We start from the raw sequence: 22,985 nt of genomic DNA, 5'->3' as shown, positions 1-22,985 counted from the left end.
CGGAGTCACTGCAGCGTCACGCATGACACCGACAGCCGTGCACGGTGAACGATGACCAGGACATTCTCTCTCCGGTCCTCAGAGGGTGATGTCCTGATGCTCCCGCGGGATGGACCTCAAGGACCTCGCTGGGTGGAGGAGCTGGGCCCACAGGACACCCTGAGCAGGCAAGTCCGTGGAGACAGAAAGCGGTCCTCAGCTGCCAGGCTGCGGGAGGACACGGCTGACGGCTAGCGGGTGAAGCTTCTCTGGGGTGAGGAGAATGCCCTGGGATATATGTGCTGGGCTCTGAATCAACCCAAGCCCTTGGACTTTAGCCGGGCGAGTTGTGCGGTCTGTGAGTTACAGCTCAACATGGCTGACACGGAAAATGAATCCTCCCACACGGCCGCACGCGGCGTCGCCACACGTGGTCCTGAAAGAGGCGGAAGAGGCCAGAGCCTGGAGCCGCTCCCCCCGCCGTGCCCACTCCACCCCGCTGCCCCTCCCCGGGAGGGACCCGGGCCCACTCTCTGGAGCCCTCCTGGGGAGGCGCCCGGAGGAAGAGACGAGCGAGCCTGGCTAAGCTGAGGGGCTCTCTGGTGACACCCACGCGAGCACAGGACCCCACTCTGGCTACTGCAGCCCCCGCAAGGCTCACAGCCGGCCTCACACCCCCGCACCCTCCACTGCAGGCGGCCGTGCCCTGGAGGGAGAGGTGCAGCTTGGGCCGTGAAGGCCAGGGAGGGCAGAGGTCACGCTGAGCCCACCGCCCGGCCCAGCAGCTGCAGCCCACTCCCCTCCCCAGCCTGTCGCATGCGCACCCACGAGGAGAGCCCTGCAGGGAGGGGAGGTCCCCGGGGACAGGGGCGAGGGCGCGTCCCGGGACACCGACAGAGGGGAGAGCTCGGAGCCGGGAGGAGAAGGGCCCTCGGGCCCCTGACGCCAACAGAGCCTGCGCACCTGACGGGGCCCTGCCCGTCTGCCCATCTCTGCGGAGGGGTGCCGGGGTAGCGTGATCCCGCCCAAGCTGGTTCAAGATGTTGCGTAGTTTAGAAGTGTGGGAGGATCACTGAATTCCGGGGCCACAGAGTGAGAAAGAGCCTTCTGAGGACAGGAGGGGCCCAGCCGCTGCTCGTCTGCTGACTGGGGTCAGGGCCGTTTCCCGGACGGTCAGGCCCAGGCAGGTCGCAGGCTGGGGCTACCGGGGGCAGCAGCTCCCACGCCCCCGCCGCCCCACGAGCCCACACCCGGAGGCGTCTCGGCCCAGGGCTACCCTAAGACCCCACCCGCAGAGGTCAGCCACCCACGACCACAGCCATCCTCGTGGACGCGCAGCACCTTCCCCGCCCGCCTTCCTGGGTCAGCACCAGAAGCATCTGAACACAGCGTCTCCCCCGCACCAAGTCTTGGCTTCTGGGTGTGAGCGGCGCACCAGCCAGCGGGGGCCGTTCTGTGCAAGTTCCAGAACCCCTGGGACCAACACCTGGGTCAGCGGGGCCGCAGCCGGAGTGCCAGCTGGACAACCAGCGAGTGACACCCGACCTGCAAGGCCCTACCCGAGACGCCGCCCGGCAAAGGCCGACCACAGCGGCCAGACCCCAAGAGCCAAAGGGCTGCCGGGCACCACCCAGCCGGGGAGGCCCCATGACGGCCCGACTCCGATCCTCTTCCGTAAAACGGGCAACGTCTCCGTCTGGTTCAGTGTGGACTCCGGCTCCAGACGCTTCCCCGCAGGAAGCAAGTCCTGCTTCCGTTTTAAGGTCTTAGGAGACCCTGGACGCAACCTTTTCTTCTGGGGTCTGTCTCTGTTGGCTCTGGGGCCTTAGTAAGAGGTCTGACAAGGAGGTGGTCCAGTCGCGTGGCAGGCGGTCACGCTGTGCCCGGTGACCCTCCACGTCTACACCCTGGGTGTCCTACCTCCAAGTCTGGGCAGGCTGGGACCTGGTGAGCCCCAGTGCGGTGCGGCCCCTCTGAGTCTGGGCCTTGAGGAGGCCTGGCGCCCACAGAGGGTGCCCGGCGCCTTGTGTAGGAGACCCGGGGGCCACGGCTGCGTCCAGCCACACGCGAGGGCCGGCAAACTGTTGTCTGTTGAAGCCGCCAAGTTCTGGTGAGGTCTGTCGTGCAGCAGAAGAAGCCCAAACAGGCTTCACACGGTTTCCAGGAATTGCAGAGAACAGGCCGGGGCTGCACACAGCGGGGACTTTCAGCGTCGGCGTCAAGAACATAACATTCACGGCAACGGAACCTCTGAAGCCTCCCTCTCTCCTGTCTCCAGAAGCGGCAGTTCCCCTCCACGCGGGCGCTCTCTCTGTGTTCTCATGTGTGTCAGGCTGTTTCAAACACTCACGCATGCGTACAGATATGTCCCCCACGCACAGGTCTGAAGAGAGACCCCCAGATCTTCAGTGGGAGACGGGCACAGCATCTCGCTTCCTGCAGGTGGCCCTGCCGTGGCGTCCCGCACCTGCCACGCCCCCTATGTGAGCCTGTGCCGGCGTCCGCGCACACACACGGCCACCGTGGGAGGTGTCATCTGACGCGGAGGCCGCGGCTGTCAACCGTGAAGGCCAGGCCCTGCAGCCTCTTGCTGGACACAAAGACCTCAGAAGAATCTCAGGACGGTTCCGGAAAGTTGTCACCTGATGCAGCCAGAGCTGAGCGTGGCTGGTCCACGGCGCTTTGTGACGGGCCCCTCGTCCACAGACGGGGCTTTGCTCCTACATCCCGAGGGCCGTCCTCCTGCGGGCACCCTGCTCGGTCACCATGATGAGGACACAGGTGACGGCAGGGCTTCAACCAGGAGGAACCCTGAAACACTGAGGACGCTCCAAGCGCGGCCCAGTGCAGCCGAGGGGACGTGGTGACGTGGAACTCAGCTCCCCCGGCCTGACATGGCGACGTTCGCGGCAGCTATGGACTATATGCTCCTGCAGCGGCTGCCACGGGGCCCACTGCCCACGTCCAGCGGCTCCAGAGACCAGGCTCGCTGTGCGCGCCGGCCTTGCTGCCACCAAGCAGGGGGTGAAAGAACCTTCAAGCAGACCAGGCGGCCTCCTCGCAAGCCTAGAGGACGATTAGGCTTTGAATCTAAATTGACTTCAGTGGTTTCTCCCCCCGCAAATCAACCAAGAGAAGCCCAGCCGGGCAGCGTCGGCGTGCACTGTGCTGAGAATGGAGGCAGAGGCAGAAAGCGTGTGGACACCTGCCCCTGCTGCAAACACAGAACTGGCCCGAGTACGCGCGCAGACATGCCGACAACCCCGCTGGGACACAAGCACGACGTGGCAGGACGCACAGCCGCGTCTCTACGTCTCCCTTGTCGCACGGTGTTCACGGGACGTCTGGCCTCCACCCACTCGCTGGTTTCTCGCCTTCCACCTGCCAGACGCAGATGTGCTGCAGGAGCGAGCGGGCTGGGGACGGGCCCCGACGTGACAGCGAGCGACAGCGGCGCTCGGCCTGCATGGGGCCGGGGCGGCCCGGGAGGCCACGTGAGGGCGACAGTCGGACATCCGAGGACTCGGCTCCCGCCTGCAGGCGGGTGGCCGCTGTGAAGGCCCCGTGACCGGGCCACGGTAAGCCACGCCAACCTAGGAGCCCCACGGGCACCCACGACGAGCCGAGGGGCTCAGGAGACGTCTCACAGTCGCATCCTGGCACCAAGGTCAAAGTCGGGGCTAACTGGTCGAGGAAACAGCGAGGGGCGCCAGCTGGTTCCCACCACGGACGTCTGTGCGCGGCGAGGACGCGGCGAGGACGCGGCACCGGGCCTGGGCTCCGCCCCCACGCACTGCGCACGCGCACGCGTCTAAAGCACAGAAGCTCGCGCTGTTTCCGGATTCACCTCGCCCAGAGGGGGCTTTCCGGGGGCACAGATCCCCCCCCACCACTGTACTTGGTCGGGTTTGCTCCAGCCTCTAAAACAGTTTCCAATCACACGCGCGACCGTACAGGCAGAACACGTTAAACGTGAGAGACTTTTTAAGCCCATTTTGATTGAAGTACTAAGTTTCCTGCAAACTGTACAAAACCAACCCCATTACGGAGGCTGAGTGCCTCCGCGGTTTGCGGTACTCAGCACGAGCCCTGCCCCGGCGCTCGGGAGGGGGACCGTGACCAGGAAAGAGAAGGCGAGGGATAAGGCAGCAGGCCCGGACCCCACAGGAGCCCCTCCCCAGCCTGGGGGCCACCTCCCTGCAAGGACCCGCCCCCCAAACAAACTCTGGAGTTTGAGAGAGACAGAAGGTCCACGTGGCCACGTGGTCGGGCCGGGCGTCCCGGGTCAGGAGCTGTGCTGCCCCTGCGTCTCCCCTGCAGCACAGCGAGAGGCTCATTGCCTGGTTCCCCAGACACCAGAGGGAGGAGACCCTTCCCCTTCAAACCCGCAGCCCCCTTTCCCGAGCACACGTGCAGAGGTCCACACAGGCGTGCGCACACGCACGGAGCGGCCCAGGGGCCGCCGTCACTGAAAGAACAGCGGCTGCCTGTGCACCTTGGGGTTCTGTGCTGACAAGGGCGAGGGCCTGAAGCATGCCCCGGGGGTACAGCAAGGTCTCCGGGCCCCAGTGGGGCTCCGCTCGGCTACCGTGGCCGCTCCATGCCCAGGCGCCTGCCTTGGACGGTCTGTGGTTCTGAGAAACGAGAAGACGCCTCCGCACGGGCAGGCCCGGCAGCAGGAGCTGGTCGGAGCCCACGAGGGAGGCGCCCGCTAGCCAGGCAGACGCGGGGCCGTCCCTCTGCAGAGCACAGCCTCCTGCAGGCCCCGCACCTGCAGCCCCTCTACGGCCGGCACCGTGTGCAGTGGCCCAGGACTGCGCATGGCACCCGTGGCCGCCCGCGCCCACCTCCTGCCAGCCAACCTCCGCCGGCGCCCAAACAGCAAGGGCTCGATGTCGGTTTTTAAAGAAGATACCTGGCGCTTTCTCCACGAAAATGACCTTGGAGTCCTGCAGAAAGTTGTGGCCGGACAGGACCATCCTCTTCCCGCCGAGGACGGGGCCGCTGGCCGCGCTCTGCTTCTCCACGAGGGGCAGCTCCTGGGCCGAGCGCTGGGCTGTGTGGGGCAGGAGAGCAACGGGAGTGAGACGCCCAGGCCCCTCTGCTTGGCCCTCTCGGGGGCGGCCGCTACACCCTGCTTTCAAAGAGTTCTGGGTGAGCAGTGCGACCCGTCCCTGGTACACGGAACAGAAGAGTAACCACGCGTGGTCCGTGTCTTCACAGTCTACTCCAGGTTAGAGTGACACGGGAAGGCAGCCACGCCTCTGACTTGTCCACGTGGAGACAGCGCACCTCTCAGTGACGAGCGTGCACACGCGTGTGAGTGAGTGGGCGCGCTCTGCCAGGGTGACTGACTGCCAGTGGGAAGGGCCCGGGGAAGCCGTGGGGAGCCCTGCTGGTGATGGGGAGGCCATGGCCCGGAGAGCAGGCGTCCCCAGCTAGGAGGTGGGATGTGGGGACCCGTCTGAAGCGGGCTCTGGCTTAAGGGCTGGCGGGCCACAGGCGGCCGAGCTCAGGCTGTCGGGGAGGGCGGGATGGGCAAAGGACCAGACGCAGGAGGAGGCAGAAGTGTGGCTGGAGAGGTGGTGAGGCCAAGCCAGGGGTCCTGACACAGTCACCCAACAGCCAGGGGACCCGAGAAGGAGGGTCCCACTCTGCCTCATGGGGCGGGGGCCTCGGGGCAGGGGGGCAGAGCCATCCGTGGCAGACCCCACGGACTGGAGATGGACTTCTAGAGACTGGACGGGAGGGTCCAGCAGCAGCAGGGGGGAGGGCTGGGAGGGAGGTGAAGACCACACAGCAGAGAAGGAGAAGGGGCTGCAGGGGAGGACGCCCCGTCGCCGAGGTCTGGCCGACGCTCAGGTCAGAGGCCGAGGAACTGAACCAGGACGTTCCCACCAAGACGGGTGGGCGGCTGAGCCGCGAGGTCGGGGGTGTCCTGAGGCAGCCCACACCAGAGGGGTGGGGCGGTGCTTCAGAGATGAGAGAAGGAGGAGGGCGGGTGGAAAGGCTCTCGCTGGGGCCGTGGCCAGTGGAGACTCTGGTCCCCCCCGGGGTCCGGGTGCCGGGTCGGGGGCGGGCACTGCGGGGTTTCCATGCGGAGCTGAACCGGTCACCCGACTCGCTAACAAAAACGAACAGCGTCACTGCAAGAGGAAGCTGACCCCAGGCCGCGGCGGTCCCCGCTCCTGGAGGAGCTGCGTGGTCACGGGCATCCGAGCCAGAAGCGTCTCGGCACCGGGGCCCGTCCACGCACACCGAGGGCCGTGAACCCAGGGCCACCAGGGGCAAAGGCCCGAGTTACATACGGGCAGGCTTGCAAATTCAGGTCCCTTCAGTCCAACAGATGTCAAGGCCAAAATGCCACTTTCTCAGGTTCCCTGAATCGTGAGGGGATTAAGTCAAATTCGGTCACGGCAAACATCTCGGTACTTCGGGACAAACCTCCTTTCCCTCTTACGCCCTCCTGCAGGTGCCGGGAGTCGGCGGCAGCCCTCACACCACGCACGCACAGGAGCTGCGGGCGCCCTGGCCAGGGTGCAGGTGTTTCCGTGGCTGCACGGGAAGGTGCGGGTGTTGTGGGTGGGACGAGCACAGCTCAGGGGCTGCGCACGAGAACCAAGGTGCTACTGGAAAGGAAACCTGCGGCAGGGGCTGGCCCCGCTCAGCCTGGAGACGGGGGTGGGGTGGGGCGGTGGTGGGGGGCAGCACTCACAGCACTCGATGGGGTTGGAGGCGACCTGCAGCGACAGCGTCCGGCCGTTGGGCTGCGGGACGTGGACGCGGAAGACCAGCCTCACGCGCGTGTTCTTCCTCCCGATGTCCGTCTCCCCCTTGCGGAGCTCGATGTCAGAGTTCCTGAGCTTCAGGATGCCGGCGCAGTCGATGCTGCCGGAAACAAGGGTCTATGCTCAGCCCCGGACCCCCACCCCATCCCGGGCGACCGCTCACCGAAGGCTCTTTGCGGCCCTGCCCAGGGGCCGGGGCGGCCAGACACCCACCCGTCGACTGAGCTGGGGCCGAGGCAGCAGGAGACGAGCCAGCCCCGGCCTCAGGAGCCCAGAACCCAGGCAGGCAGAGCTGCCATACGCTCAGGGCTCCAGAAGCCCCAGCCCCGCTGCCCTGGGCTCGGTGGACGCCCCGGAGCAGGACGCGGCGTCCAAAGCAAGGCTCCCCCGGCTGCTCCAGAAACCTCCTTCCACTTGAGATTCCAGCGGCGTCCCCCTTAATCCAGGATCCTGAGTTTTCTAGGGCCTCATATGATTTCACTTAATTTCATTTAACTTAACAGTTCCATTCAACACCAGACTCCAGCAGAACCACCCAGGCGTCATTCATCAGATGGAAACCAGCCCTTTCCCTCTGTCGGAAGCTAAGGAAACGAGGCCGCGTGATGCCTCTGGGTCAGGACCACAGCCCAGCCCGGAGCAGCAGGGAAGCCCTGGCCCTGGAGCCCGGGGCCAGTCCCGCTCCCGTGGTGTCTACACCGTCTCTGGGTTGGATGGTATTGTGGTAAATGCAGCCACCGAAGGAACGGCTGCTGCTGAAGGAACCAGCAGTTCTCTCAAACCATCTGCCCTGGTCCGAGGGAACTGTGATAACAGCTCTTGAAGCAAACCCAAGGATTTAGAATGAATTCCCCCAAATCCGTGAAAAGCCAACATGGAGAGAAGGCCTCCCCTTTTTCCTTTTTTCTCTCTTTTTTTTTTTTTTGTTGCAAGCACGGGCTCTAAGGCACGTGGGCTTCAGTAGTTGTGGCATGTGGGCTCAGCAGTTGTGGCTCACAGGCTCAGTAGTTGTGGCTCATGGGCTCTAGAGCACAGGCTCAGTAGTTGTGGCGCATGGGCTTAGTTGCTCCGTGGCATGTGGGATCTTCCGGGACCAGGGCTTGAACCTGTGTCCCCTGCATTGGCAGGTGGATTCTCAACCGCTGCGCCACCAGGGAAGCCCCTCCCTTTGCTTTTGACTTAGAGGGTTTATGAGTTACAAACAACTTACCCAAATCCCATGCAAAGCTCTACACGATGTGGCTTCCACACCCGCTCCCTCACCCGCCACAGCCCTGAGCTCCTCGCTGCCCCGTGGATGCCCCAGACTCACTCCTGCCTTGGGGCCTCTGTACTTGCTGCCTTCCTGCAGGGTCAGCTCTCGGCTTCTGTGCTGCCCCCCCACAGACACTCGCCCCCAAAGTCTCCAACAGGCCCCCCGTGCTAATGAGTTCCTGCCTTATGTCCCCCGCCCCAGAGGCCCCCAGGAGAAGGCAAGTCCTGTGGGACAACCGTGTCCCCTTTCTCTGCTGCATTCACAGCTCAGGAGTGAAATGCATGTAGCAGTCACTCAGTTCAGGAAGCCACGAACACAAGCCCTACTTGGACACGAGAAGATTGCCCTGCAGCTCGTTAACCAATTCACCTCTAAACTACTGAGTCAGATCTGACCTGCACATTCCAGCTGGTCACATCGGAGATGCAGAAACCCTCAGTGAAAATACGACCCAGACACACCGATCTCTTTAATGTTTCAATGTTTGCCTTTTGACCATTGCTCTAGCTTTCACAGTGCAGTCACAGAAATAAATGGGTGACACGTTCACACGTGGAGGAAGTACTGACAGCTGTGAACTGAGATACTTAAAGTGGCAACATGCACAGGGGCTGAAACCCCAGGAAGAAACAAATCCATTGTCATAAATACTTGTAACGTTTACTGAGGTGTTAAGCCCAGGGCACCCAAGCCCCCTGAGCTGTGGAAACGTGGGGAGACACGCAGGCGTGCAAGTGCCCACCGAGCCCCCGCCCCCGCCCACCGAGCCCCCGAGGTGCAGCTTACATTGCTCGCATGTTGTTCTCCGGCAGCAGCGGGATTTCCAGGACCTTGGTGTTGGAGAGGATGGCCTCGTGGCTGGTGGTGGAGACGGTCTTGCCCGTGATCCGGTGCACCTGGTAGAAGGCGTGGGGCCTCAGCAGCCGGTCGTCCGCTGTCCCGATGAACAGCTGCAGGGTGAGCGGCTCGCTCTCCATGTAGCCGTGCAGCTGGAGAGAGAGGGAGACAGGCCTGTGAGCGCCGCGCCGACGCCCGGACCCTCCGTGCTCCCCGTGTGGAGGCTGGTTCAGAGGGGAGCGTGCGCAGGCCGGGTCTGGTCCCCCCGCCCCTCCTGCACCTCGGGCCCCAAAGTCTGGGGCCTCTGCTCCGCAGTCGGTTCTGAACACTTGGCTGCCCACGCTGGAACACACACACACAGACATGCAGTGCACACCTGCACGCATGTACCTGCATCCCAGGAGCACACGTGCCCCATGCCCGGGACCGTGACGGGGATCCGCAGGGGGAGGCAGATGAGAAGCAGAGCCAGTCTCTCCGGGCCACTGCCTCCTCCTCAGGCCACCCCTCTGCCCACACGCGGGCGACACAGCAGCTTGTGGGGTCCCACCCGAAGCTGGGCCAGTGCCAAGCCGTCCGCACAAGCCTCCCCTGATGAATTCAGACACTTGCCCAAGAGGACGCCATCCACTTTCCCCTGCTCAGGCCAGTCCGAACCAGCAAACAGGATGCTTGCAAACGAGATACAAACAGCATCGGCCCTTTTCGGCCTGGCTCGGCAGGTGGTGGCTACGGGTTGCCCTGGTGCCCGCTGCAGGCGCCCCTGGACCGGCTGCGGGCAGCCCCAGGTCGTGGCCCGTCTGCCACCAGCATCAGACCCAACACGGGTGGCCGCGCGTGGCCGTTCCGACCGTGTGGGCCAGCCGGCTAGGCGCACGATCTTGAAGACAAGATCATGTGTGGGCACAAAACCCAGTGAGACTCGGGCCCCAGAACCGGAACGAGCCCATCGTGCACCAGGAGCCCATGGGAGAGCGCTGCTCCCGCATTTCAGGACCTACACTGGCTGCCCCCGGGCTGACCAGCAGGGGCGCAGGTCAGAGCCCTCCTCGTGCCCCTGCACCTCCAGCCGCTGCCTCCCTCAGGGTGAGTCCTTTTCAGAACTGAACCTGACTCGCCTTCTCCGTCCAGGTCACAGCTGACCGTACTCAAGAGGCAAATCCTGAAGAAAGCAGGCAGCTCAGGGCGAGGCCCAGGCCCAGATTCCACAGGACCCCTGGGGCTCACCCCTCCTCCTGCAGAGGCAGGCGATGCGTCCAGCCAGAGCCCCCAAGGGTCCCGACGCAGGACCCCCGCGGAAGGGGCAGCCCCACGAGCAGACAGGCTCAGTCAGCACAGCTGTGCTGCTTCTCGCGTTGTGGTCACGTTCTCCCTGGACTAATTTTAGCCGCTTTGACAACAGGTAGCAACTGTAACACAGTCTGATGGGCCAAACTAGTGCCGTCCCCGAGAGCGCTGTCACTGCTTCCACAGCAGCAGAGACCCTGGTGCGGCAGTGCCAATGAGGCCACCTGCAGGCCCCAGACCCGCCTGCTCCCCTGCGGGATTCTCAGGGGGTCGCGAGCCCCTCCCAGCCCTGCGGCCGAGTGGAAGCCACGGAAGAACCAGCCCGCAGCGGGGTTGCGGTCGGGTCCACGCGCCCCGTGAGCCCCGTCTGGGCTCCGTCTCTGCCCTGTGGGAAGGCGCCCTGACAGTCACTGCACAGCCCACGGGGAAGAAGCTCAGGCTGGATGACCAAGACCTTCCAAGCCGCACTGGCTCAGGACACAGAGGGGGCCGGGGCACAGCGCAAAGGGCCAGGCTGCCAGGTGACCGAGGGAGCACAAGAGGGGCATGTGTCAGTGACCCGAAGAAACGGGAAACCTCCGGTCCAGCTGCAGCTGACCGCGGTGACCGAGATCCTGCTTCCGTCTCTACGGGTCATTTTTCCAAGTTGGGACGTTAGAATGGAAGCTGAAGCGCCGTCCAGATGGGTGAGTCGGAATCCGCTGGGAGGTCCAGCGCTGGGAGCTGAGCGCCTTCTCTGCCCGGGTGTCTCGCTCGCTGTCTTCCTTGCAGAGAACTCACTATATGCTGCCCTGGCTGGTTTTCCATTTCTTTCTACGACATCCAGTTAGCAGCGCCTGCCTTGTCCACACCCCCCCCCCCCGGCACTGTGGCCTCCCCGAGCTCTCCTCCATCCCTGCGTTTGGGAACAAATGTCTCTTCAACCCAGAGAAGCGAGCGCCTGCTGTTTCAAGTGTGGTTCAAATCAGCAGTGAACCGTTCATCAAAGCCGCGCTGACAAAGACCAGCTACTGCACTGACTTCACTTAATTACGAGATGAAGAAGCACTTATAAATTTTCAGAGCTCAGGAGACAGTCCCAACGACAGGCCGTTCACGGGAGCCTCACAGAGCTCAGGAGACAGTCCCAAACAACACAGGCCGTTCACGGGAGCCTCACGGAGCTCAGGAGACAGTCCCAAACAACACAGGCCGTTCACGGGAGCCTCACGGGCACTCAGCAAGCAGAGGGCCAGGGCCCGCGCGCCACCCGCTTGGGGCCCCCGGGAAGGATGTGCCTGGGCGCCAGGCCGCTGGTGGGGCTGACAGCCGGGCCAGACGAGGGATCCGGGTGGCGCCTTATTAGGGCGGGGCCCCCGCAGGGTCAGCGGCTCCTTCCCCCCCCTCCGTCCCGTCTTCCGGCCAACAGGGTCTGCATGGTGTCGCAACTATGGATAGGAGACAGCAGGCCACGAGCCAGGACTGACCGCTGCTGGACCGCAGCCCCCGATGAATGAATTTACAGCTTCAGGTGAACGTCCAGCAGCTCTGAGGCTCCCACACGAGCTCACCACGGGTGTCCGGTGTCTGCGGACATTCCAGAGCATTCCGTAGCACCCGGTTAATATTTAACAGCCCGTGTTTGTCACAGGCTGTGTTTGTCAACGTCACCCTTGAGATTTTCTGGAGACAAGCAGGAGCTCCACGTAGGACAGGTGTGCACGGACGCACACGCAGCACACACCGACACACGCGCACACTCACACTCAGACACGCGCACACACGCACGCGCTCTCCAGACTGGTCTGGAATGCGGTAGTTGGTTGGGAAGATCTCATTTCCTGGCGGCGGCAGGAGTTTCACGCGTCAGGCTCCCAATTTTCATCGTTTTCGTCTGTGGCGTGGTCCCAAGCACCCGTGGATGTGCTCGTGGTCGAAGTGGTTCCTTCCTAGTAAAATACTCGAGCTTTCACACCGACCCACGGGTGTCCGGCCCACATGGACCGGATGAGTGTCTGACGGGCGTGCACAGAGGAGGGGAGTCGGTCTCAGGCCTGCGGCTGAACCCGAGTGGCCGTGGTGAGCAGAGAGCTAGAGGAAGCGTCACGTTTGCTGAGAGACCCACCCGTCCACTCGCGGCCCTCCTGGCCTGCTGCGCCCCTCGCGAGGCCAGTGCAGAGCCTTTCCTGCTCTCAGGCCGCCACACAGAGAACCTGCCAGGAGCCCCCCAGCGCCTGACGCTCATTTCAAGGTGGGTCCTGCTCACGTGGCTTAATTCTGCAGAAACAAGATGCCTCTCCTGCTTGAACTGAAGAGCTTCTTCCTGTGTGGACACGGAGCATCTCTACACACACAGTTCAGTTGGGGGAACCAAGGCCAGCCTGCCGGGCCCGCCCAACTTCTCCCTGCTGGGGAGCGCGAGTCCAGTCTTTTGCCAATTTAACAAACCTCCTAAGAAACCTGTACTCTGTGCTGGACTTGACCTACATTTTTAAAACCGGAAATGTAAAAATAAGATCAGAGACCGATGAAGAAACAAATTTTGCCTCTTAGCATTCCATTCTGTGACATTTAATATAAGAATACGTAAATGAGTCTTTGGCTAAGACTGTCTCTTGTGTGGCCAAGGCGTATTCCTCCCAGCCCCCAGGCCAGCACATGGCCTGGCCGGGGTCAGACGATTTGAAAATGACAATTTCAGATCCCACGGGACTCACACCGGGGCCCTGCTCTGACGGCACATAGGATGCAGCGGACTGTGGGAGTAACTCTGCCTTTTTAAAAACATGCCATTTCAGTGAAAATGGGAATAGTTAAGGTTTAACCTGGAAGATAAACGTCTATTATTGAAAACATGAAGTTCATTTTAAGAGAAGTAATTTAAATACTTCACATATTCCACTGCATGGGTTTTCTGCCCCTGGCACGTTCTACTATCTGTCAAAATAATATTTATAAAATTACCTGTCATATTTTCTCCAAAGAAGATATACAGACTGCCAACAAACACATGAAAGAACGTTCAACATCATTAATCATTAGAGAAATGCAAATCAAAACTACAATGAGATATCACCTCACACCAGTCAGAATGGCCATCATCAAAAAGTCTAGAAACAATAAATGCTGGAGGGGTGTGGAGAAAAGGGAACACTCTTGCACTGCTGATGGGAATGTGAATTGGTACAGCCACTATGGAGAACAGTATGGAGGTTCCTTAAAAAACTACAAATAGAACTACCATATGACCCAGCAATCCCACTACTGGGCATATACCCTGAGAAAACCATAATTCAAAAAGAGTCATGTACCAAAATGCTCATTGCAGCTCTAATTACAATAGCCAGGACATGGAAGCAACCTAAGTGTCCATCATCGGATGAATGGATAAAGAAGATGTGGCACATATATACAATGGAATATTACTCAGCCATAAAAAGAAACGAGATTGAGCTATTTGTAATGAGGTGGATAGACCTAGAGTCTGTCATACAGAGTGAAGTAAGTCAGAAAGAGAAAGACAAGTACCGTATGCTAACACATATATATGGAATTTAAGGGAAAAAAATGTCATGAAGAACCTAGGCGTAAGACAGGAATAAAGACACAGACCTACTGGAGAACAGACTAGAGGATATGGGGAGGGGGAAGGGTGAGCTGTGACAAAGCGAGAGAGTGGCATGGACATATATACACTACCAAACGTAAGGTAGATAGCTAGTGGGAAGCAGCTGCATAGCACAGGGAGATCAGCTCGGTGCTTTGTGACCACCTGGAGGGGTGGGATAGGGAGGGTGGGAGGGAGGGAGATGCAAGAGGGAGGGGATATGGGGACATATGTGTATGTATAACTGATTCACTTTGTTATAAAGCAGAAACTAACACACCACTGTAAAGCAATTATACTCCAATAGAGATGTAAAAAAAAAAAAAGTAGATAGAGAAGCAAAAAAGAAACAATCACCCTTCATCCCATCACCTAAAATAAATCAGTATTTTGAACGCACACACACACACACAAATAAAATAAAATAAAATTACCTGTCATAACAATGACCTCACTTTGCTTCAACCTAAACTAAACAAAATGTGCTATTCCATTTTCAAGGTGTAAGACCTGGTGAGTTTCCTCCACATAAAAATGTTTGTTTTTAGCTGCTCTGCTCACCTTCGCACTTGCACGGCAGGGTGACGGGCAGAGGGAATGACTGACGCCAAATTTAGTCGGTGCTGAAATTCCCACAGCGCAAGCCCACAGTGGCAGGAGCGTCGTACAAAGGACAGTTAATTGAGGGAAATTACTTTCCAGTTAAGTGTTGAGCTGGGACAAACGTACACCGAGCAAGAGATCCTCGTGCACAGCGCAGCAGGCGGTTTAAAGGGAAATCACGCGTTAACCCAGATGTCAACTCTGCATCTTCACACAACACCCAGAGGGGCTCTGCAGGAAGGAGAGAATCCACGCAACACCCAGAGGGCCTCTGCAGGAAGGAGAGAATCAGCGCACAAGCTGCTTCCACTTCTTTCAACCCCAACTTTCCCAGTACTGGATTAACTTAAGAGACTGCGTCGTGTGAGCTTTTGGTCTCCAAAACCACAGGAGAGCTTTCCCCACGGGGCGCCGCCTGCCCCCCCACCCCACGCCGGCCCGGGAGGGAGGACGGGCCCAGGGCATGCGGTCAGCTCACAGGAGACCAGACCTCAGGCGGGCAGGGCCAAGGCTGTGCTCCCGAACCCTCCTTCCCCGGGACGGCCTCTCTGAACTCACTGGAAACACTGCACGACGGACGGGGCAGTGGCCACCCCCAGGCATACGGGGCGGGCAGAGGGCCTGGCCCTTGGTGTTTATCACCAGCGCCCAAAGGGCGGCCTCGGGCAGGGCCCGGACGAGGGCTGACGGAGGCGCTGTGTGGGCCGAGGGTGCTTCCTGCCAGACACCCACATGCCCACGCGACGGTCACTGGCCTGCCGTCGGGCCAGCCCTGCCCTGGCACCAGCTGCTGCTGAGGGGACGGCCACCACCGCCAGCCACGGCATGATCATGAGTCCCGCTGGGCGGGGCCCGGCCCACAGCAGGGCCGAGCTGGCTATCTGTGCTGACCAGAGCCCAGTGTCCCGTGCAGGAGAAGGAGACTGGGGCCACGCCGCCCCACCCTCGAGTGTGCAGACGGGGTGCTCGCGGCTCCCCAGCTGCGTGCGGGGCAGGGGCAGCGCTCAGGGAGCCAGCACACCCCAAATCCAGAGCGCCCCCCGGAGACAGAGCCGTCTGCAAAGCACAGCAGGAAGGGGTGCCCAGGAGGACCTGGACACGGGGTTGCTGCCGGGAGCCACCCACCTGCGAGCCGGGCGTAGACACTGGGCCCCAGAGCTCGGGCCGGCGTGCCCTCCGTGGCTCTCGTCCTCCTTCTGCCCACGGAGGGCAGGCCGCGCAGCGGGCGCACCTCCCTACGTCCCTGTGCTGGGCGGTGCCCCAGGAGGACGACGCCCAGAAGACCCTCCCTGGGGAGAGCTTGGCCCGAAGGCGAAGGACAGGGTTCTGCACGGGGCAGCAGGCCGGGGGCTGCCAGCGGGAGGGAGACCCGGCCCCGAAGCAAACGAGGCGGGGATCTCCCACCGGGCCACCCCCCAGCCGAGGGCACTGGGCATCTGTCTCAGCCGCCCGTGGTGCGGCCCCCAGGAGACCATGGAGCCCCCAGTGAGAGGGGAGGGCCGGCCAGGGCCACGGATTTTCCTATTTTGTCATTTTTATCAAAGACAGTGGTTTCTCACCATTATCTCCGTTACACCGTCTGGCAGCCCCCCCCCCCCCCCACCTGCACCGCGTGTGAGTGTTCTGACAGCTGCGATGGGGCCGGAGTGCCGACGCATAGCTCTGACCTGAAACGGTCCGGCACATGGCTCCGCCCTCAAAAGACATCAGGAAAACATCCTGGGATAATGCAGAAAGCACAGCAGAATTATGGAAAGTCATCAGGGGTTCTGTGCCCGAGGCGACTTTTATTCTAGAATTCCCGCAGCCTGGAACACAGAAGCCAAAACTCTTGAATTAGAAGATTTTTGGAGGCTGACGATGTTGTTTATTGCTCTGAAAAGGTTTCCACTGCTGAGCTACTCGCGGACTTTATCCCCCAGTGACTGTATCGGCTGCAGGAAAACTTGAACTGTGCTGTCCTCAGTTCTGTTGCCCAATGAAACTCTAAAACAGGTGTTTAAAAACCAATGTGCCGTACCTGAGATCGAGTGTCTGTGCCATGTGTCAGCAGACAGCAGCAAGATCCCAGCTATGTTTCCTATTAATTATTATCACTGGCAACGACTCCACTGAACGCCTCACCGAGACCACGCAGGCACAGGCACCTCTCTGCTTTGGCAGGAACGTAAATGGCAAACCCCCCGCTCGGTGCCCTGAGCTTCCGCAGAGCCCACTGTGTCGTGGGAACAATGGCAGCGGCTCCCGCGACACAGGTGTGTCTACAAAGAGTGAGACCGTCCAGGCCTGTGTGCGCGGCCGGCCCAGAGGGAAACGGCCACCTGCCCGGACGCTGCTGGAAGAGCAGAGGGCAGCTGTCCGCTGCCCAGCTGCCCCATAAAAGATTAATCCGCCCCACGGGCAGGTCAGCGGCGTTTGGCTGCCGGACGACCGGGGTCCGGGCTAGGGTCAGACCTGCGTCCGAGCGCTGTCTCAGCTCCTGGGGTAGGGGGTGGGGTCTGGGCTGGAGCAGGGCTGCTGCTATAGGGCAGTTCTGACCCTCAGCTCCTCACTGGGCCCAAGGAATTTCTTCCAGTAGCATCTATTTCTCTGGCTTTTGTGAAAACCTTGGCTTCCAGGTTAACAATCCTGTCTCAATCCGGTTTCCGTAAGAAAGAATGGAGCAAAGCTTTGGGTAAAACAGAACATGCCGCGGACGCCAGATGAAAGAAAGCACTGCTGTGTGTCCGCAGTGTTCAGACACCCCCAGGAAGCCTGCTTCTTGAAAGGCTGATGCTTCTGGACCCAGGGGTGCGGGGTGCTACAGGAAATGAAAAGTGATAACAGCCGACCGGCTGATTGTAACCATCTGGAAAGAATGGCTGGTTCCTGGCGTGTTCCTTCCTCGGTGTCAGCTCGAACGTCTTACATAGTAGAAAAATACCTGTCCTGGCCTACGGCGGCAAACGTGAGCCTCAAAGCCGACCCCCCTAAAGAGAGGCCCCTGCACCACGCAGGGCACCAGGCCGGGGCCGGGACCCCCCTCGGGCCAGCCCAGCCTCCCGGTCCCCACTGCCTGGGCCAGTCACCCGGCCTGACGGGGGTTACACTGGTCACTCATAACTGACAGGAACACAAATTACAAACCTAAAGTGCTGTTTAGGAATTGACAGGCCTCCGCCGAGTCTCACGTTTCTGCGACCTATTAATTATTCACACAGGCCTGGCCTCCTGTGTGACGGGCTAGATGCTATCGAGCAGGTTATTTTGGTAACTGGGTAAACAGAGCTTCATCCTTTGACCCCTGGGTCAGAGATCGTGACGACCCCCAGCTCACTCCCCCAGCCCCCATGGGGCGGCAGGAACCGGGGACCTTCCCGGAAGGGACCTCTGCTCTCGGGACAGGGGACCAGGGATGCAGCACAGCGGGCAGGGAAGAGTGACGGCCAGGCCTGGTCAACAGCCCAGGAGGGTAGAAGGGAGCCGGGGACACAGCAGGAAAGAAAAGCAGAAAAACGAAGTGCACAGAAACGGCCTCCTGGAGCTGCAGTTTTCTCTGCGGAGGCAGAGGGGACACAGGGACCCCTTTGGGGACACACACTCTGAGTTAGCAAAAACACACAGCCCGACGGCTCTCTGCTCTCCCTCCCCAGGGAGAAGGTGGGGGACTCTCCCTCCTCAGCCCAGACCCACTGACGGCAACGGCAGGGAACCAGCTGCGGCTGCCGTCCAGGCGCTGGGCGCGGACGCGGGGCGGGGTGCCAGCAGGATGGTCTGGGAGACTGGACGGAAGGGAGGCCCCAGACGCACCCAGAACACCTGGCCCCGGGGCGAAGGGGCCCTGCACTCATCCCACCGGAGAGCCGCTGTGAGCCCTGCAGCTCAGGAGACACAGAACAACGGTGTGAAGCCCCCACTCCGACGGCTCCGGGTCGGTCTGTCCTGCCGGCACCGCTGGGGAAGGCCTTTGCATCCCTGTCGGAAGCTCTCGGGGCTCCTGCATCTTAAACCAGAGAGTGGCCCATGGATTTACACACACACGCGGGGCGCTGGTGGCAGAAGGTCTGGACCGATGACAAGAGGGGCCCTGGGCGCTGGGAGCCAGGATACTCCACCCTGCCCCCAGCTGGACGCCTCCCGCCCGGGAGGATTCTGCATGTGTCTGAATCCTTTGGCAGTAGGGGAAAAGGTACGATTTTAAAGTTCAGGGAAACCCACACTCCCTTCCTCCCTGGTCCCATCATTACAAAGTCAGCAGAGGCCAGCGCAGACCCGGGGCCCCTGGCGCTCGCTGTGGCCGCATCACACGCACACCCGCCAGTGGAGCCGGGGGCCTCGAGGAGGACGGCCCGCACCCACCCAGCTCCAGCCCGCCCAGCTCCAGCCGGCACCCGACAGGGCCGTCACAGCAGCCTCGGGGGCCCAGACGCGCCCGCCGGGCACACCCACCAGGGCCGTCAAGGACTCTGGAGAGTCTGGGTGGTGGACGGTCTGGAACGCTCACTCCCGGCACCAGCCCCCGAACGATGCTGGGCGAGCCCTGTACACATCTGTGTCCCCAAATGAAAACGGGGACAAGACCACGTGAATGCAAGGTCCTTTCCTAATCTGAAATTGCAGCCTGATTCTGCCTGGAAAGAAGGTTCTGCATTTCATCGCGTCTCCTAGACTCAGAGGAGGGGCCGCGGAGGTGGAGGCAGCTCCCCCTGCGTCTTGGGTGCTCGGGAAATGCAGGAGTCCTCCCTGGGCCTGGCAGGGCCTGTCCTACGCAAGGCCACTGCCCCTGACTTCACGACAAGCTTGGGGATGCAGAAGCCAGTCGATGAGCTGGCTGTCCTAGGAGGGCAGCAAAAGCCCCGGGTGCAGGCCTCCTCTGAGCTCCATGTGACAGCGGCTCCGAGGGACGGCCTGGGTGCCCCAGAACCAAAACCCGGCTTCCCTCTGGCCAGCCGACCGCAGAACGGCCAGTGGGAGCGGCTGTCTCCCCAGCATGTGGACCCGCCTGCGGCCGAGCTCCGGGGAGCCGCGGTGTCGGGGGATGTGCTAGGATAACTCGCCGCAGAATAAAGCCCTGCGGTCGCTGGGCTCTCACGGCGACTGAGAGCTTTCTGTTTCCATCTGTCTGACAACTGTGTGCAAATTCTACTTTTATCCAGTTTGTGCTCCACTAACTGAAAAAGAAAACAAACCCCAAAGCCCCTCTTTTTACCTGCTCACGTCACCTTGCACACAGACTCCCTCTACCGCAGACAGATCAGAGAAGTCTCCAGTCCTAACCCTCTTGCAGGAGGAATGCTGATAGAGGCTGACATTTCTGTTGGGCCTGGTTTCCTCTCGCGGTTCAGCTGTGCAGCAGGGGAGGGGCCTTCACTCTGCTTAAACCCAGAAGCAGCCTCTCCCATCCTGCCGTCACTGAACTCGAAATAATTTTGGAGGATTCACTCTTAAGGTATTTCCAATGCGGTTTCAAGTTTCAGAATTCCTCCGCAAGTCTCAGTCCTCTCCATCTCCTCGACACTGAGAGATCAACACCGCCCTGCGCCCAAGACACCTGCCCGGTGGGAATGGGAGCACGGCGCTGGGACCCTGGCAGGGGGTGGGTTCCTTGGGCTCCCAGAAGAGGCGGGGCACACCCTCGTCCCCAGGGCCACAGCCACCAGGCGAAGGACAGGGACGGCCCTCGCTCAGGGCCTCAGCCCCGCGCTTTGCATCTCACGACAGGAGTGTCCACGTGGCACGGGGCTCCCTGCCCTCCAGGGCCAGCGCCCCTCGCCAATGTAATTGACAAGAAACGGGGGCTTTGGGCCATTATTTCTCTGCTGCTTTATTTTAATTTCTCCTTATTGAACAGCCTACTTCCTCACCTTTGTAATGTCTTTTCCATTCAGCAGCAACGTACTTTCTTCCAGTGGAAACCGCAGCAGGAAGGGACTTAAACACCGTTCATGGACTTGGCTAAGCGCAGGCGTTATCCCACCTGCCTCCGCCCGGAGGGGATCTGAAAGGGCCGCCGGCAGCTGGGCGCTGCTGAGCCCGCTCTGCGTTTCCCAAGTCAAGCGGCCAACCAATACCAAGTGGGTATTAACCGGCGTCGAGCGCACAGCCTCCGATGTCGCCCTAACGTCACCCCGCGAACTCCAGGCCCTGAACACCGCGTCGGCGGACCGGCACTTGTCTGCGCCCTCCTGCCCTCGCAAGCTTTATTTTTATTTATCTAAATGGAATCAAATACAAACACGGGGTGCCCTGCTGCTTCCCCTTCGGCTTGCACCATTCCCTAAATGACGGGGTTGGGGAGCGGACTGGACAGGCGGGGGCGTAGCTAGACGGGGGAGAACCGTCTCCATCAGCGCCGTACGGCTGCAGTTCCGGGGCAAGAGGGCAAGCTCACGTCCAAGGGGACGGTCACAGGTCACATCACAGGGGTCTGGTGGGAGACGCTGGGCTGATGAGGTGACACGTGTGACCAAATGCCAACGCCTGCAGGACAGCCTGTCCGCGAGTTCACCTTTACCTCCTGGGCTGGAGGGGAGCGACAGGTTTGGGATGGCGGGCGCGGCCTGGACACCAGCTCTGAACACGTTGACTCTGATGCCACGTACACCCATCTCCCCCGGGGTGTGTGAGGCTGGGGAGTGGCACCCGGAGCCACACCGACAGAGCCCCACCGGCTCCCCATGAGGCCGGAGCAGCCCCTCCCCGATGCTGCCCCGGCCCCGACACCCCACGGCAGGTCCCCGCTCCTCCTGTCCCCAGCTGAGAAGCAAAGTGGCGGGTCCCAGCCGGCACTCCAGGGCCCAGTGGGGCGCGTGGGCATCTCTAAGGGACCCTGGGCAGGCTTACTTTGGGAACCACCGCCTCAAAGGGTCCAAGGCTTCAGAGAGGAAAGGATGGAGTCTTTAAAAGTAGCCTCTGAAAACCCCAAACCAGAGGCAGCAGCCGTGCAGACGGACTTCGCTGCCTTGGACAAATCTTAACGTGGCCCAAGGAGACCTTGGTCGAGGCTCTGTTGACGGCCGTGGGGAGACGTGCTACAAGGATGGTGGCCACATTTGGGGAAGCAGCCCCAGGAGGTGGGCGGCCGCGGCCAACGCAGGAGGGGAACAGCGGCTGCGGGCGAGCAGGGCTGCACGCTCTTCCCATCTGTCCCCATCTGTGACCTGGGGGATGGGGTTAATTCTGAGCAGAGGGCTGGGCAGAGGTGGGCTCCATTCCCCTTGGGGCTGGAGAGGGCAGAGGGCCCCTGGATTCGATTCTCGACTCTCCCCAGAGCAGGGGCGCCAGGAGGAGTCCTCTGCCCGTCCGTGTGTGGCGTGCACGGCCCCCAGCGTGTGGTGTACGCTGTGGGACGTCTGCAGCAGGAACGATGGACAAAATGCAGCTGGGTTAGAAATCGAGGGGGAGCTTCTCAGCAGAAGCTTCAGTCCTTGGTTCTAATAACCCTGAACACTTATTTCTACAGATTTGTTAAAGAAAAGGTCCTCAAAAATAAAGCCCTTTTATTTCAAAGGTGTATTTCTTTTCTTTTAAATTTTCCTATTCCAGGACACCTTAAAGCGAAATAGCACCAAGGTCAAGTCTACTGAGAGGTCTAGACAGCAGCCCCCAGGCCACACTGCCCACTGGCCACCATCCAGGCAGCGAGATGGACCCTCAAGGTGGCCCAGGGCATCTTCCTGGACACACTGTCTCCCCTTGGCTTCTCTCTTCCCTCTTTCCCATCTGTTCTGAGTGGAACATGACTGCTCAGGGACGCATGGGGATAAAGGGCATTGTCCACCGGCACAAAGCAGTAGCCGGGCTGTACCGAGGTCCCCTCAGTTACCCACCAGGAGACACAAGCAAAAGCTCCAGCCATTCCGCCTCCTCGTTGAGTAAAGGCTTGCTGGCAACACCCTCCAGGGGAGTCCTCCCAACCCCGCCGGGCTGGCCACGCCCCCACGATCTTCAGGGTTTCGCCTGCTCCCCCAGAGCAGTCCCACCGACGAGGAGCCTCAGGTGTCACGAGTGCAGCTGGTCTGTGAGCTCCAGAGGCAAGCAGAGCTTGGCACCTCTATGCCATTGTATATTGTGCCATTGTACCACTCCATGTATCGAGGAGAAAACTGGGGCTTGACTGTGCATAAAATATTTAGCTAAACTGGTTGGGAGATGAGAATATTTTTAAAAAAAGACAGAAAATGAAAGGTGCTGTTAGCTGTTACCGCAAAGTGGCCTTTGGATTAAACCAGCCCCAGCTGCTGCCCCTGCAGCAGGGACAGGACTTGGGGTCAGAGCAGAGCGGATACCTGCACACTGGGGTGTCCTCCGGCCAACGCCTTCACGGCCCCCCGGCTCCCCTCCGTCTCGTAATGAGCTCTGTGGTGGGACTTGGGCTGCACCTCGATCCTCAGCTCGTATGGTCCTGAGTGTGACGGCAGCTGCCAGTCGAGGGCAGGGAGAGACGGGCTGAAATGGAACACAGAGCATTAAACATTCATGCCACGCTTCCCACAGACCACAGACCCACCTAAGACCCTGGGGCCCTGGGAAGCAGCTCATCCTGCCGGGCTTGTATCTGAAATTCCCATCGATAAGGATAACGGCCTGACACAGACAACGGCAACCCGATCGTGATGGACGCCCAGAGCCTTGTCAGGCCTTCATGACGAGCTTCTGAATAAGATGGAAA

General features: G+C 60.8%; 1 protein-coding gene across 3 annotated transcripts in view; it reads right to left on the bottom strand.

Moving 5' to 3' along the window:
• Positions 1 to 22,985, bottom strand: part of NFATC1 (nuclear factor of activated T cells 1) — a 97,713-nt gene that overhangs the window by 48,789 nt on the left and 25,939 nt on the right. For all 3 annotated transcript variants that reach the window (XM_060029259.1, XM_069541336.1, XM_069541337.1), the window contains 4 exons: positions 22,603 to 22,762; positions 8,809 to 9,011; positions 6,695 to 6,867; positions 4,895 to 5,035 (listed from right to left, as the gene is read on the bottom strand). In XM_060029259.1, the coding sequence (XP_059885242.1) occupies positions 4,895 to 5,035; positions 6,695 to 6,867; positions 8,809 to 9,011; positions 22,603 to 22,762 (677 nt within the window). The remainder of the gene's footprint in view (positions 1 to 4,894; positions 5,036 to 6,694; positions 6,868 to 8,808; positions 9,012 to 22,602; positions 22,763 to 22,985) is intronic.

This window comes from Delphinus delphis, chromosome 13 (genome assembly GCF_949987515.2).
Source record: "Delphinus delphis chromosome 13, mDelDel1.2, whole genome shotgun sequence".
Taxonomy (NCBI): domain Eukaryota; kingdom Metazoa; phylum Chordata; class Mammalia; order Artiodactyla; family Delphinidae; genus Delphinus; species Delphinus delphis.
This window is presented reverse-complemented; position numbering and strand designations above follow the sequence as displayed.